General features: G+C 53.9%; 1 protein-coding gene across 1 annotated transcript; it reads left to right on the top strand.

Annotated features, from left to right (window-relative positions):
• Nucleotides 1-659: 659 nt before the first annotated feature.
• On the top strand, nucleotides 660-3,890 carry A1O7_03699 (uncharacterized protein; the record flags this gene model as incomplete). The annotated part of the gene is made up of 1 exon (XM_007757716.1): nucleotides 660-3,890. The coding sequence occupies one exon, from the start codon at nucleotides 660-662 to the stop codon at nucleotides 3,888-3,890; it is 3,231 nt and encodes a 1,076-aa protein (XP_007755906.1).
• Between the last annotated feature and the right edge of the window lie 8,962 nt (nucleotides 3,891-12,852).

Below are 12,852 nucleotides of genomic sequence, written 5' to 3'. Positions count from 1 at the left end.
AACGGTCTTCTCCGGCTGATTTGGTGTTGCTGTTCCTCTCAACCCGGCAAAGCGCGGTCGACTCAGGACTGGCATCAGTGGCCAAAGCTTCCAGTCTTTGTGGAGCATGCTTGCTGGAGCTTATTTGAGCATGATGTATTGCGTCCTGCGTCGACATGTCCAGCTATGTATTTCTTGACTTTTCCACGCACATACCGAGGGGTGATTGATGCCATGAAGGATGCTCATCAGCTGTACTGTAGGAGTATGATCTGATCTGCGTGGCATAGTCTCGGCTCTTGTGGGGATGAAAGGATTACACAACTGAGGTCGCCAGCCCGCCCGCACCTGCGTATGGCAAGGTCGAAGCAGCCGAGATATGAATTGAGGACCAGATGGGCTTGAGGAGAGGTGGTTCGAGCAGAGGTGGTTCAAGGAGGAGAGGTGGTTCACGAAGGAGAGGCGGTTCGATGGGAGGGCCTCACAGGGAGGGTTTCGATAGGCGGGCTTCAATGAGAGGGCTTCGATAAAGACGGGCTCTGGAAGAACAGATGCACCTCGCTGGCCTCAAAACACAGAAATTGTGGTCAGTCACATGATACTCATTCAGCGTCCTCTCAAAGTTCTCTCACCGAACTCTCACCACCTTCACCCAACCAAGCGGCAGCTGCATCAGCACCATGGCACCTCCGGAAATGGATGGCGGCGCCATTGAAACAGCTGCTGAACAACTGCGTAATGTCGCTACTGATCTTGAGGGATTTGCTGACTGCCTACGTCCAGTCATTGGGATAACGACGTCAATAGGCGCCGACAAGTTCATACTTTCTGTTCTCAAAAAGGACATCAGAAGCTCAAGTCAAAAAGTCCTCGAATGTGTGACTTCAGTCATTGCTCTCCACACGGAGGATTTGCGCCTGATTCAGTCCCATGGGCAGGCTCTTCAAGAGGCTAACTGCGCTCTTGATCAAAAAACGGCCGAAGTCAGCCGGCTCACGGACAAGCAATCCGAACTGGACGGGGAGATCACCCGTCTCAATGCCTCCCATGCAGATCAGCTGGCTGCACTGAAGGCAGAGCATACCTCCGAGATCGAGAAGCTCACAGAGTCCCTTGGAGCCAAGAGGACAGAAATAGGCCTGCTCAACGTGAATTTTGAGAACAACGTGGCGCAGCTGAGAAGCGACCATCAGGCTCAAGTCAAGACGTTGGAAGAGGAGCGATCCCAGCGTGATACGATCATCAACGATCTCAAGACTTCACAAAGGACTGATGTCGAGAAGCTCATCCAGTCTCATACAACGCGCGTGGAGCTACTTGAGTCGGAGATAGCCAGACTCAATTCCGCGCACGCAGTTGTGACCCGGGATCTCGAGAAGAGCCATGTTGACCGCATGGAGGAAGCGGAAGAGCATTGGGACAGGAAACGCTCCGAGATCCAGCAGGGTCATAACGCTGCATGTGAGGAACTTCGCCTCAAATACTTTGAGCAGATCGACGGGTTGCAGCGCAAGAACACCGAGCTCCAACAGAGTCATGATCTTGCTCTTGACGACCTTCGCCTCAAGCACACCCAGGCTACCGAGCGCGACCGATCCCAGCTGAGAGACTCGCATGAAGCCGCGCTCAAGAAGCTTAGCGACGAGCACGCCCAGACTTTGCAGGACAATGCGTCTGCGGTCGATGGGCAGATCAGCCAGCTTCAAATGTCCCATCAAGCCGCAGTCGAGCTGCTCCGCCAAGAGCACGCCAACGCTCTAGAGGACATCAAGGCAGACCACGACCGGGAGATCACCAGGCTCAACGCAGTCCTCGACACGGCTACAGGCGCAGTCGATGTACTCAAGCAGGAACATGCGTCCCAGGTCGTCGCAAAGGATCGAGAAATCCTGGATCTCCGGCAGCTCCTGGATGCGAAGAAGCGGGAGCTCGAGGCAATCAGCGGAGAACACTCACAAGCTAATGCACGGCTCGTCGAGACCACTGGCTGGCTGACGCAAGCCCAAAGTGTTGTAGCAGAACTTCGTGAGACTGTGGACCAGTTGAGAGAGTCTATACTCCGCAAGGAAGCACAAATTGGCGTACTTGATGGCGAGCTGGCCGATGCCCAGGACCAGCTGGTCGCTAGACGTCAAGACTCAGATGCCAGGGAGTTGGCTCTGCGCGAGAAGTTGGTTGAAGAACAACAACTCGTCGCACGAATTTGTCGGGAACAGAGAGACTCCGACCATCGCAATCAAGAAGACTTCCGAGACATGAAGAATTCTTACAACGATTGCGTCCAGTCCATTGAAGCCGAAATGGAGCTGGAGCGTCTGCAAGGCGAGGAAGAACTCGAATCTCTGCGGCGTGAACTCCAGATCACTCGGCGCGGGCTTGATAACCAGCGTGCGCTCGTTGAAGACCGCCGTCGAGAGTTCGAGAAGGCACTCGCTGCAGGAGAGGAGCAGAAGGAGATCGACCGGGCACAGCGTGAAGAAGAGCTCAAGGCCGAGCTCGAGGAGCGCGCTGCCGACGAGGCGTTCCACGTCTACCGAGTGCGGATCGACTTTCTTGAACAGGAAGTTCAAAGTCTCAAGACCGAGCAACAAGCCAAGGTCGACGAAGCACGTCTGGAGGTCGCCACGGAAGATACGGTAGTTCTGGACGAACTCGTCGAGTCTCATCAAGCCGAGGTTGACCAGTATGAGACCGAAAAATCGGAACTCGTGGCAGAGACCGAGCGCTTGGAAGTTGAGAAGAGGGAGCTCCAGTCCAATTTCGCTGGGCGGTTGGACGCCGAGAAGAGAAAGATCCAGTCTCAATTTGACAAGCAAGTCTCTGCCCTTCTGGCACAACGCCAGAAAGAGATAGACGAAGCTGTCCGAGTCGCCCTTTGTGCGCAAACCAATCGCATCACGAAACTGCAGTTGCAGGTGGATGACAGAGATACCACCATAGCCATCCTGGAAGAACGGCGGCAGCAACGAGATGCCGCTCGTGACAGCGTAGAGGACGCTCAACCCGATGCTCATGTTGCCAAAGATATGCCTGAAGGCATTGAACAATCGGTGGGTGACAGGCACGAACGGAGCTTATCCGACATAAATTTCGATCCTTACATCTTCGATGATGCCGTCGAGAGTACTGCACAACAAGTTGCAGATGGTGAGGATCGTCTCCCTGGAGTGGGCGACCCAAGCGAGACGGACACGACGCCAGGACCTGCTGGTGATCAACCAACACCCACAGTGCCATCGGTGCCGTCCGCGCCTGATACGGCACAAGCGCCAGCAGTGCCTTCCGGGTCTGCTACGTCACCAACGCCAGCGTTGATGAACACCCGCTCCAAACGCAAGTCTGCCGACCCCCAGGCGCAGGAAGGCCAGAAGCGAAGCCGCAAGAAGGTCCCAGGCGCGGAAGCACACGCCAACGGCCAGGCCCTGCTGTCCAAGTTCTGCATTGCGTGGAATGCCACCGCAGAAGAACGACGCATGATTGATGCGACGTTTCGCATCTTCTTCAGCCTGGGCAAGGACCCTGCTGCGGTCGAAGGAAAGATTGATCAATACTGCATGGGAACGTTTACCAGGCGGCCGGTCTATCCTCCGACTTGTTTCCACGCAGCGATCTTGGGTCACAATTCTGGTTCAGGTGGCAGTAACCATGCCCAGGTCAACTGTAAGGAATGCAACAAGCTGGGCACAGTATGCATGTGGGCCAAGTTCCATCCTGACGTGCATACCGGCTATGGCGACCGTGACGAAAACGGCGTTGTTCCGTCAGGAGAAGCTCGCGCCTACAAGCCTGACGCAGAACCAAGAACAATCCATGTTGAGGGTCGTGATATCCGCTGGATCCTGAAGAGGCGCAAAGAGACGCCTGTAGCTCCAGACGAGACTGACTGGGATCTTGGGGGCAAGGTTGTGTAAACCTGTTCCTCGGGGAACTTCCTTGGGTTGAGACACCCAAGGGTATCGCTGGGAAACGCGATATTCATCGTTTATCGGTGGTTCCCCCATGCTCTACGATTGAGAGGCACCTTCCCGTGGTGTAGAGCGTTAAGCTGACTGCGTCAGTGAACTAGGACCTCTCAGATGGTTGAATGCGTTCACTCCTATTGCAAAGGTAGGTGGGTGTACGCGGATCTGACAGTATCGCAGGAACCGAGCCACAGAAACTCCATATATTCGAGAAAGCCGCCTAAACCTGCATCCTGGGGAGCTGCAGCAGTCTCGCGCTTCTCATGGCAGCATGCGGCGTCAAAAAGCCTCGATATAGTGCAATCCAAAGGATCGCAACTTCCTGAATCGCCCGAGATCTGGTGAGCACCACGCAGACTGGCGTGTCGTTCCAGCAACAGCGATGCTGAAGGCTAAAGAAGCAGGATCATAACGGCTACGTTCATCTACCGACGGCAACTGCATTCTCTGGAGACCTGCATGCTAACACGGCAAACGCGGTCGATGCGTCACCGTTCCAAGGTGGCTGCACCCGGCCTTCGTCGTCAGCATGTATTCGCGTGGAGGAAGCTGCGGAGGAATGCCAAATTGTTACAGATGTTGAGCTGGCGAGGCATCGCGGGTTCATGTCGCATCCGGTATGCCGTGGTCAACGGCTTGCACAAGGTAGGACGAAGATTTGCGCCAAGACTAACCAGAGCCGCTACATGGTATTGCTCCACCGTCTGTCGAGAGCTGGACCATGTCGTTGCGAAGGATGGACTGATGCCATTCATGCTCAGAACTACGAGATACATGCGACGGCTCAATGCATCGACATGAGTTTTGGCTTTAAGATCTCGACAAAATCTGCCTTGATGTCAGAATTCTGCGTTTCCGCTTGCACCTTCTCCAATTCACTTGCCCTTTGACTCGGGACCATCAGACTGCGTGCTCTTCGATCCTCTTCACTCGTTGCACCCAAGGGCATCCCTCTCTCTAGTCTCTCCTTTGTGATTGCTTCCAATGACATCTGACGCGTTCTAGTTAACCATTCCAGCAGAAAAGCAATAGCTCAGCGATCCTTGTCCGCCCACACACAATAGCCGACCTCAATGCCTTCCCTTCCCACCACAACTGCAATTAGAGTGAAAAGAGATGGGGATAACATCAAAGAGGTGGAAGATACATATGCATTGTCGCGGCCTGGACCGGGCTACCGTGCTTATTCTGTGATCGATTGAGCTGCCTGCTCTCGAAGTTCTGATAATACAAGCCGGCGGATCAGCAGCCTTGAACACGAATTATACATCTTCAAACGCTCAGGCTCTTCTCCACAAACCAGCGAATGTAGCCCATGTCTGTACACAGGAGCGTTGGAAATCTGGCATTCTTGGGCGCTTTTCTGCCTCGCTTCGGTCATTCCTCATGTTCTGTTTCGATCCACCATTCATTTCGTTTCCTGCCTCTTACACGTTCGAAGAGCCACGATTCCAAACAGGTTACCCGCTGTACGCTCTCTCGGTTCTCCCTTCCCCGCTCCTGGATCTTGCTATGGACATGGAGGGAAGCAATGCCACACAATGATGGTCGCCGCGGAGGAGACGAATCTCACGTTGCTTTCTTTCTATGCCACAGTTGCCTTGAACGCATAAGATGCCTGTTCGACACTACTGACGCCGAAAGCCTGACCCACAGATCACGCAGCTGAATGTTGATGCCTTGCATCTCAAGCAATCGTCCTGAAGTACAGGATCAGATCTGAGGCCGTTCAGTTGGCGACACGGTAGGTCTGAACATGGTCACACGGCGACGATTCAGGATGACCTGGTTGGAGCTGTCTATAATGTCAAAACGCTGATCTGTTCTAGTGCCTCTGAGACCATGGTCTCGCATTGTTCGAGTGGCACTACGCTTGACGAACCCATGACCAAATGTCGTGTGCTTCCTCCACTGTTCCTGTCTCAACCAGCACAGGTGCGAAAAGCCTCAGCTCTTTTCAACGCTGTTCTCCCGACGCAATGCCAGTCAGATTAACCAGCAACCCATTGTCAACGACACCAACGGTATTTGCACGCCGGAGAAAGATACAACAAACCCCCACCCAAGGATGTATGCGCTGCGCCGGCATTGGACCAAGAGAGGGGCTGAACACATGGTTGCCTGAGGGAATGCTGAATGATTGAGACGTATGTGCCACACATCTCCTAGAGAATCCTTCCTGTTGATAGCAAGATGACTCCGAGGCACCACCTCAGCCGCACTTTCATGACAAACAAGTCCCAGTCAATCAGCAGGTCGAGTTCCTATTCCAGGCTCCAGCATTAGCTGTAAGAGAATCCTGCGCTGCATCAAAGAGTGCCGCTCCCTCACATGCAGCCTTCATAGTGCTTGTCAGCTTATTCGATCGTCGACTTTGTGAGAGTGGCTCATCAGGTGTGGCTCTGCCAGCAATACGCGCGAGGCCCAAAACCAACATCACGATTCTGATTTGCTCGGATGAGCAAGGCAGCCAACGACTGTTCAGATCTGTCATGACTTCTATGGTAACCCATAGCATCGCAACTTGATCGATCTCAGAACACCAGAGGTCGGTATTGCGGCAGGAAGGATCTGCTTCGAACACCCACATCAGCTCAGAATTTGCACTCCTCCCACATGAACGCAACCTGGCGACCTTACAGGAGCATTCTGTACCACCCTCAGGGTCCTCGCACAAGATATGAAGGAGACCAATTGACCAGGCTGATACGATGGCACTATGGGCGGCCCTGGTGGTGCGTCGGGAGACGTTGGCAAAGCATGCTCTGGCAGATATCATTCTTCCAGCTTCGCGGACTGGACGCTTCAAGCATGGCCTGGAACCTTTGGTTTTCCCTCGACTCCCTTGCTCGTCGTCATATTATGTTCCGCCACCGTTTCGGCCTGCAAATCAGTACATCCCGGCGCCCAGCCTGAAATTCCCTGCTTGTCGTTTGAAAGCTCTGATCTTGACGAACTTCGCCAACGGATCTTCGACCCGACGTTGCACGCGTGCTCTGGCCCACTCCGTACACTCAAGCACTGGATCATGGACAATAAAGGAGCCGAATTCCATGTTGCCAGGGGCCGTATTTGCTGGGAACATCAGTCGCCGTCCTAGGAATCTACCAACGGCCATGGAAGTGGCGCTGGTCCTTTCCTCTGCTGATCTAATGATCGAACGATCGCTTCCGCCTGTAAATCGGTTATCTATATCCGTCCACGTCCTCGAGCAAACACATACCCAGGACCCCTGGGCCGCGCCCCGGACAATCGATCGAACGCTTACTCCGGGAACAGGACAAACGATGGAGATAGGCATCGCGCGAATGGCAATCTGCGGAAACAAGCCTACTACTAGCAGGCGAGAGCGAAGGACGATGCGTGTGCAAGCAGAGTAAGCGACGGAGGCACAGAGTAGAGAAATCCGCGTGGCTTCTCTATCAAGGTTCCTCTCGTTCAATTACACCGACAGCACTTCTTACGGTCATGCCAGAATCCCTCGGCATTCGTCTGCATCTACCAGGGAGTTCCGACGATCGATCTAACCGGCTGCGAGCACGAGCGAGTCGAGAATAGAAAGCCGAGCCCTGGTGCTTCGGCCTCTATTTTGAAGTCCCATGCGCCGACGAAAGGCTGGACGATCTTGCTGCCACTACTTTTTGGTTAACTCATCAACGCTCGCTCAGCATGACCTACGTTCCGGTACGCGCAAATTTTGAGTCACAACACCCCACTGAATGGCGTGTCCTGAACGATTGGTGGTTATCAGGCCCGTTACGGACAAGTGTCGGACAGCACCGTCAGAATTGCTAATACCTGGCTGCGATTGGAGACATGGATACAAATGGCAATGAAGGACGAAGTTGCAAGGATGCGAAGCAGGCATGTCGGTCCGCAGGTAGAGCGAGCCGAATATACAAACTGTTGCCAACCCAGCACAGTTCACTAGCCTATTAATTCAGGTAACAAACCTCCGTGTGCCGTGCAGAGAGCTACAATTCAAGAGCTTACCAACTAGCAGAAGCTCTATCCCCCAACGATATCGACTCTTCGTCAATCCTTCATAATTCGGCGTTCAGAGTGCGGTGGGAACTTCAGGCTTGTCGAAGACGGACATGTCGATCAATTGAAGTTCAGAACTTCCAACAATAGCGGGTCTCCGCACGCGACAAGACAAGATGATGTTCCAGCTCAAGCACAGCCCATGCTTCCTCACTTGCGAGACGAGTCGCTCCTTCAGATGTCTTCAGGGATCTCCGTCCCGATGTCTTGCCTAACCCCGATATATTCGACAGTAAAATTGCAGTTCGCTATTGCGCTATCGTCCACATTTTCGAGGGTCCCATCCAAGCCACTCCCGGCTAGACAACTCCATGCTGCGATGCTGAGCATGATGCAGAACACGACATATCCCGCACTCGTCTCAGCGCCGCGCAACAAGATGGTCACCTCAAACACCTCGCAGCCACTTCGACACTGCGATACGTGAGGTATACTTGCTGCGTTCTATAGGACCCGACGCCGTTGGAGGTGGGTGTCACGGTATACGACACGGAGCTAGACACAATTTATGGGCCTGCTTTTCGCAGCTTACCATCCGGATCTACCCACACACCTTCGCGAAATGGCGGAAGAGAAAGGCTATAGCACATTTGGAAGGCATCCGTGCAGCCTCAAGCTCGAAGACTGCACGGGTCCAACTGCGTCGAGCTTTTGTTTCCTCATCGGTGCACTTCGCCGCCTGGGGAAAGCATCCGTTCATCAAAGCGAAGGCTCGTCATCGTCCTCCGTCCTGGTCCGCCGTTAGCCTCTCATTCCGCCATCCTCCACGACGGCTGGTATATGGCTCTCCAGCTCCGGTAGCATGACGACTACGCGCACGGAGCGATGGCAAGCAGTTGCTGCGCTCTTCGATACCAGTAAGCGGCAATCACCGAAAGGCGTCGCCCTAGCATTAACTTTTTCAACAATCGGGTAACCACGATAGCGACTAGCATAATTATGATTAACCGCGACATGAAAAGAAATGTCATAGCGGTTCATTACCAATTTCCCAGCGCGAAAAAGGTCCGATTTGACTTCCTTCCGGCTTATAAATCTAGGAAAGTTCCTGCTTCACAACTCTCTACTCTTGGAAGCACAGCTTGGCTTGGTAACTATTGATAGCTGGAGTTATTCCCACTCAGAGTCTGTTGTGGTAAGGGAAGTGCGCTGCTGAATATAGTAACCCTTCGTCTGCTGATAGACGGCCAGATCCCATGGATACCCTTTCGACGATTCTCGTTCATTGCCCCAACTCCCATCAGCGCCGGGTATCTGGGCAGCACGCGGCAGCTCTAGAGTCTTATACGCTTGGGGTATACCGGACTACCATACACAAAACCGTAACCTTCCACTTCCTGCGTCCGATCATCTCTCCCGATCACCAACGCTGTCGTCCCTTGTCCCGCACCACCGTCCTCTCTTTCTTGCTCGGCTATCTTAATCTTCAGCCTGGGACTTGCAGCGTCCAGCTCCAAATACTTCATCTCTCCACATTGTCCCATCCTTCGACCCGCGATGGCTTCCCTACTGCATCTTCAGACTTCCTCGCGCATCGGAGGGCTCATCTGCTGGATTTACCCATCGGTACATCGATGGCTGGTACAGCCGGAGTCTCGATGCAGCAAAAAACTTCCGCATCATGCACGGCAGGAGTTGCCACTGCTTGCCTGCCGACACTCGATTTATAGCTGGAACGAATCTCAGGCCACTAGTTGTGACAGTCGGGGAAGGTTGGGCTTGCTCTCAATCCGGTCAAGACGCTCACTACGTGAACTCCTCTTACTGGAGGCCGTCGGCACAGCCACCGGACGTTCTCGATGCGGGTTAACTGGGGACCTGGAGCTTTCATTCCTGGCTGACGAGGCCGCATCAAACATCAAGACCCAAGCTGCGTTTCTCAATGGTCAGTCGTTCTTACGCAGAGTCTGATCCGCCCCACGTTTGCTTTACAAGATAGAGACTTCTAACGATATCCTTCCTCAGTCACCGAACTCGGCCACCACTCCGCTCACTCAGTCGCATCGATACCAATTGATAGCAAGGCTCCGAGTCGAATCACACAAACCAGCATATGGTTTTAGCCTGAATGCACGTCAGCAGGCGCGGCAGCCGAACAACCTCGCCTGTGGTACTGCCTTTTATCTACGACGACCTGGCTCCTGAGGTAGTTGCTGTTTAACGCAGAGTACTTGTTGCTACGGATGGCGCGCTGTTGTTGTTTTTGCCAATCGGGGTATCCGTGTAGGTGACTAAAGATCCGGCGCCATGAGTTAGCTTTGGCAGTACGCCCGGAGCGTGGCATGGTCGTGATTCTGCAGCATCTTTCCTGGGTGTCCGCATGCCTTGACCAGTATATGGCCAGTACGAATCACCCAGAGTCCGAGTTCACTGTGTGCAGGCGACACCAACGGAGGCCGGCTCAAGCAGGATTCGCATGTCATTTCTTCGACGTACACGACGCCCGAAAAGCCGTTATGGAGAATCCCGACAGGGGGCAAAAAAGGAGGAGGGTATTTGCGAAGGACGCCTGAGTCGGTGCCAGACGCGGCATTTGCGTCTTACGAGATACGTTTCAGAGGGAAGCCACGAGGACTCGTGAAGGCTGTGTTGGCTCGAGCATTGCTGTGGCTTGGTCCCACATCCTGGATGGTGCCAATTAGAGAATCCGGCCAATCTTGCTGAACAGCATCCGGGATGGATGCACTTACTGCACAGGGAAGAAAGTCCGAGTTTTGCATCCAAGCGGTTGCAGAATGCACTACGCATCCACTCAGCCGGACGTCAACCTGCTCCAGTTGGGCATCATTTGCGAGTCTTCGTCTCATCGGATGAAGCAAGATATCTTCTGGCAGAGCACTTATCCCGTCTCGACGCCTTCCCATACATGGTCGACCACTTGTTGCCTGCTGTGGTTCGCGGTGCTTCTCTCCACATCCACAAACCGTTCCGACATGACAAGATTTGCCGCGATACGCAGCCAACTGCAGGTGACGAAGCTGGCCTCTCCGCGAACGGAGCATGTGCGGAAAAGCTACGGTGATGAAGCGATAGGAGGACTGCCTTATGGTTGGCATGGCCGTGAACATCGTCGGTTGAATCCGTTGAAGCCACGGCGGTCCCAGATGCGGTGGAGACGGGTGCGACTATGGACGGGGCCGAGAGCAAATCGTAGACTATGGCAATGGAGGAGAGCGCGGCTGGGACGATTGTTGGAACGCAACACGATGATCGAGCCTCTCCACGGATTTATGGGCAGGCACGCGACAGACGAACACGGCACTACACCCTACAGCATTCACAGCTTAGCTCACGCGGAGAGTCTGTGGCCCAATACACAATGCTCCTGTCCCCGTCTTGCAAAAGAGGGTCTCCCATCTGTGGGATGACAGCGCAACCCAGGACAAGCTTCCGAAACGACAGCAATCTCAGCCACTCCAACCCATTCTGCGCCGTACAGACTATGCAGCCAGCAAACCACACTTGGCTTCTTCTAGCAGCCTGAACTCGACATCAGCCGCTGACTTGTCGGTGTCGCTCGAACCTCCGCGACTTCAGAGCTTTTTCTCCTGCGGGCAATTTGGGCCGCCTCCCTGCTGTGTGACCACAGCGTCTCTCTGTGAGGGTTGCGAGACGATGAATCAGCAGAACTTTGATAGAGGCCTTGCTAGCGTCGTATCCTCGATAGCCCGTGCACACAGTAAGTGCTGATGAACGTCTTATTGACTATCAGTGGTGGGTCCCCAAAGCCTGGTGAGGCATATGCAATTCCTTGTCCGATCGGAGAGGACGTGATAGGAAGTGGTGCAGCGTGTATCTTATGACTGTCGTTGAGGCAATCCCTGCGCGCTCGAGTTATGAGGACGTGCCTGCCGTCCGTAGCTTGCCTCTGCCGTGCCATGCGTTTTCAGAGCGCACGCAATGGTGGGTTGATGTCAAGATACTACAGTGCTTGAAGTGATGGTCGTAGAATGAGGGTACCTCATCCCGTTAGCACGAGGTTTTATCAAGACAAGGATGCTTTTCTTTCAATAGTTGCAGCAGTAACTGTTGCCTGTTACCGTCATCTATCTGTTCCTCTCGGTGATCAATGAGTTGCAAACTTCTCATGAGCAATATTACATACTCCTGCCACAGAAACTGCCAGAGTGGCCACACGCCGACGTTTCCAGTCCGTAGCATCTCGCCCCAACAGCGGCCTGGCCGCATCACTCTGGCTCGACCGATTGGCGCCGAGTTTCCATGGTGCTCCGTATTCAGAAAGCCGCCCAAGAACATATGCAGGTATTCCGATAGACAAGGAAGCATCCCGTACTCACGTCAAGTGCTTGAGGGTGGCGAGGGTCGATAGATTTATGCTCCGTTCGTGCGGCGTCGGTGGCCTACTGCACACTTTGGTCCTCGATTTCAAGCCACTACGGCGGGTTCGCCCTTCTTCCTCTCTCCTTGAGCGACTTGCGTACGCCTGTTGTGCGCTGATTCATAGTCATGGCTGAGAATTGAGGAGAGCTTGAGGAGGCGGTCAAAATGCTACCCCTTTCTTTGATGGATTGCGGGCCACGGGTAGCAACAAGCTCAGCCAATCCGGCGCGCAAGCACCGCGTTTGTCCCGGAGATTTGATCGCCGCTTACTCCATGTTACTAGGCTGGCGTGGTACCGTAGTCGAAGGACTGACCTGCCTGGTCTTGCGACCACACCGAAAGACTGAAGTACCGATTTCGTAGGCGAATCGCACAGTGGCAACTCGAAGTCCGTTTGTCAGTGACCATCCAGCAACGCACACTATAAGCCAAGCTGCTCGGTTCGAAGGCGTTGTTTCGCAGGTATCGTTACATTCTTCCAATCGTGGAGAGGACTAGGCGACATCAGAGGACTCGGGTGCAAGAG

This window comes from Cladophialophora yegresii, assembly GCF_000585515.1.
Source record: "Cladophialophora yegresii CBS 114405 chromosome Unknown aczIN-supercont1.3, whole genome shotgun sequence".
NCBI classification, from domain to species: Eukaryota; Fungi; Ascomycota; class Eurotiomycetes; order Chaetothyriales; family Herpotrichiellaceae; genus Cladophialophora; species Cladophialophora yegresii.
The sequence above is the reverse complement of the archived record's forward strand: the minus strand, read 5'-3'. Positions and strand labels throughout refer to the sequence as shown.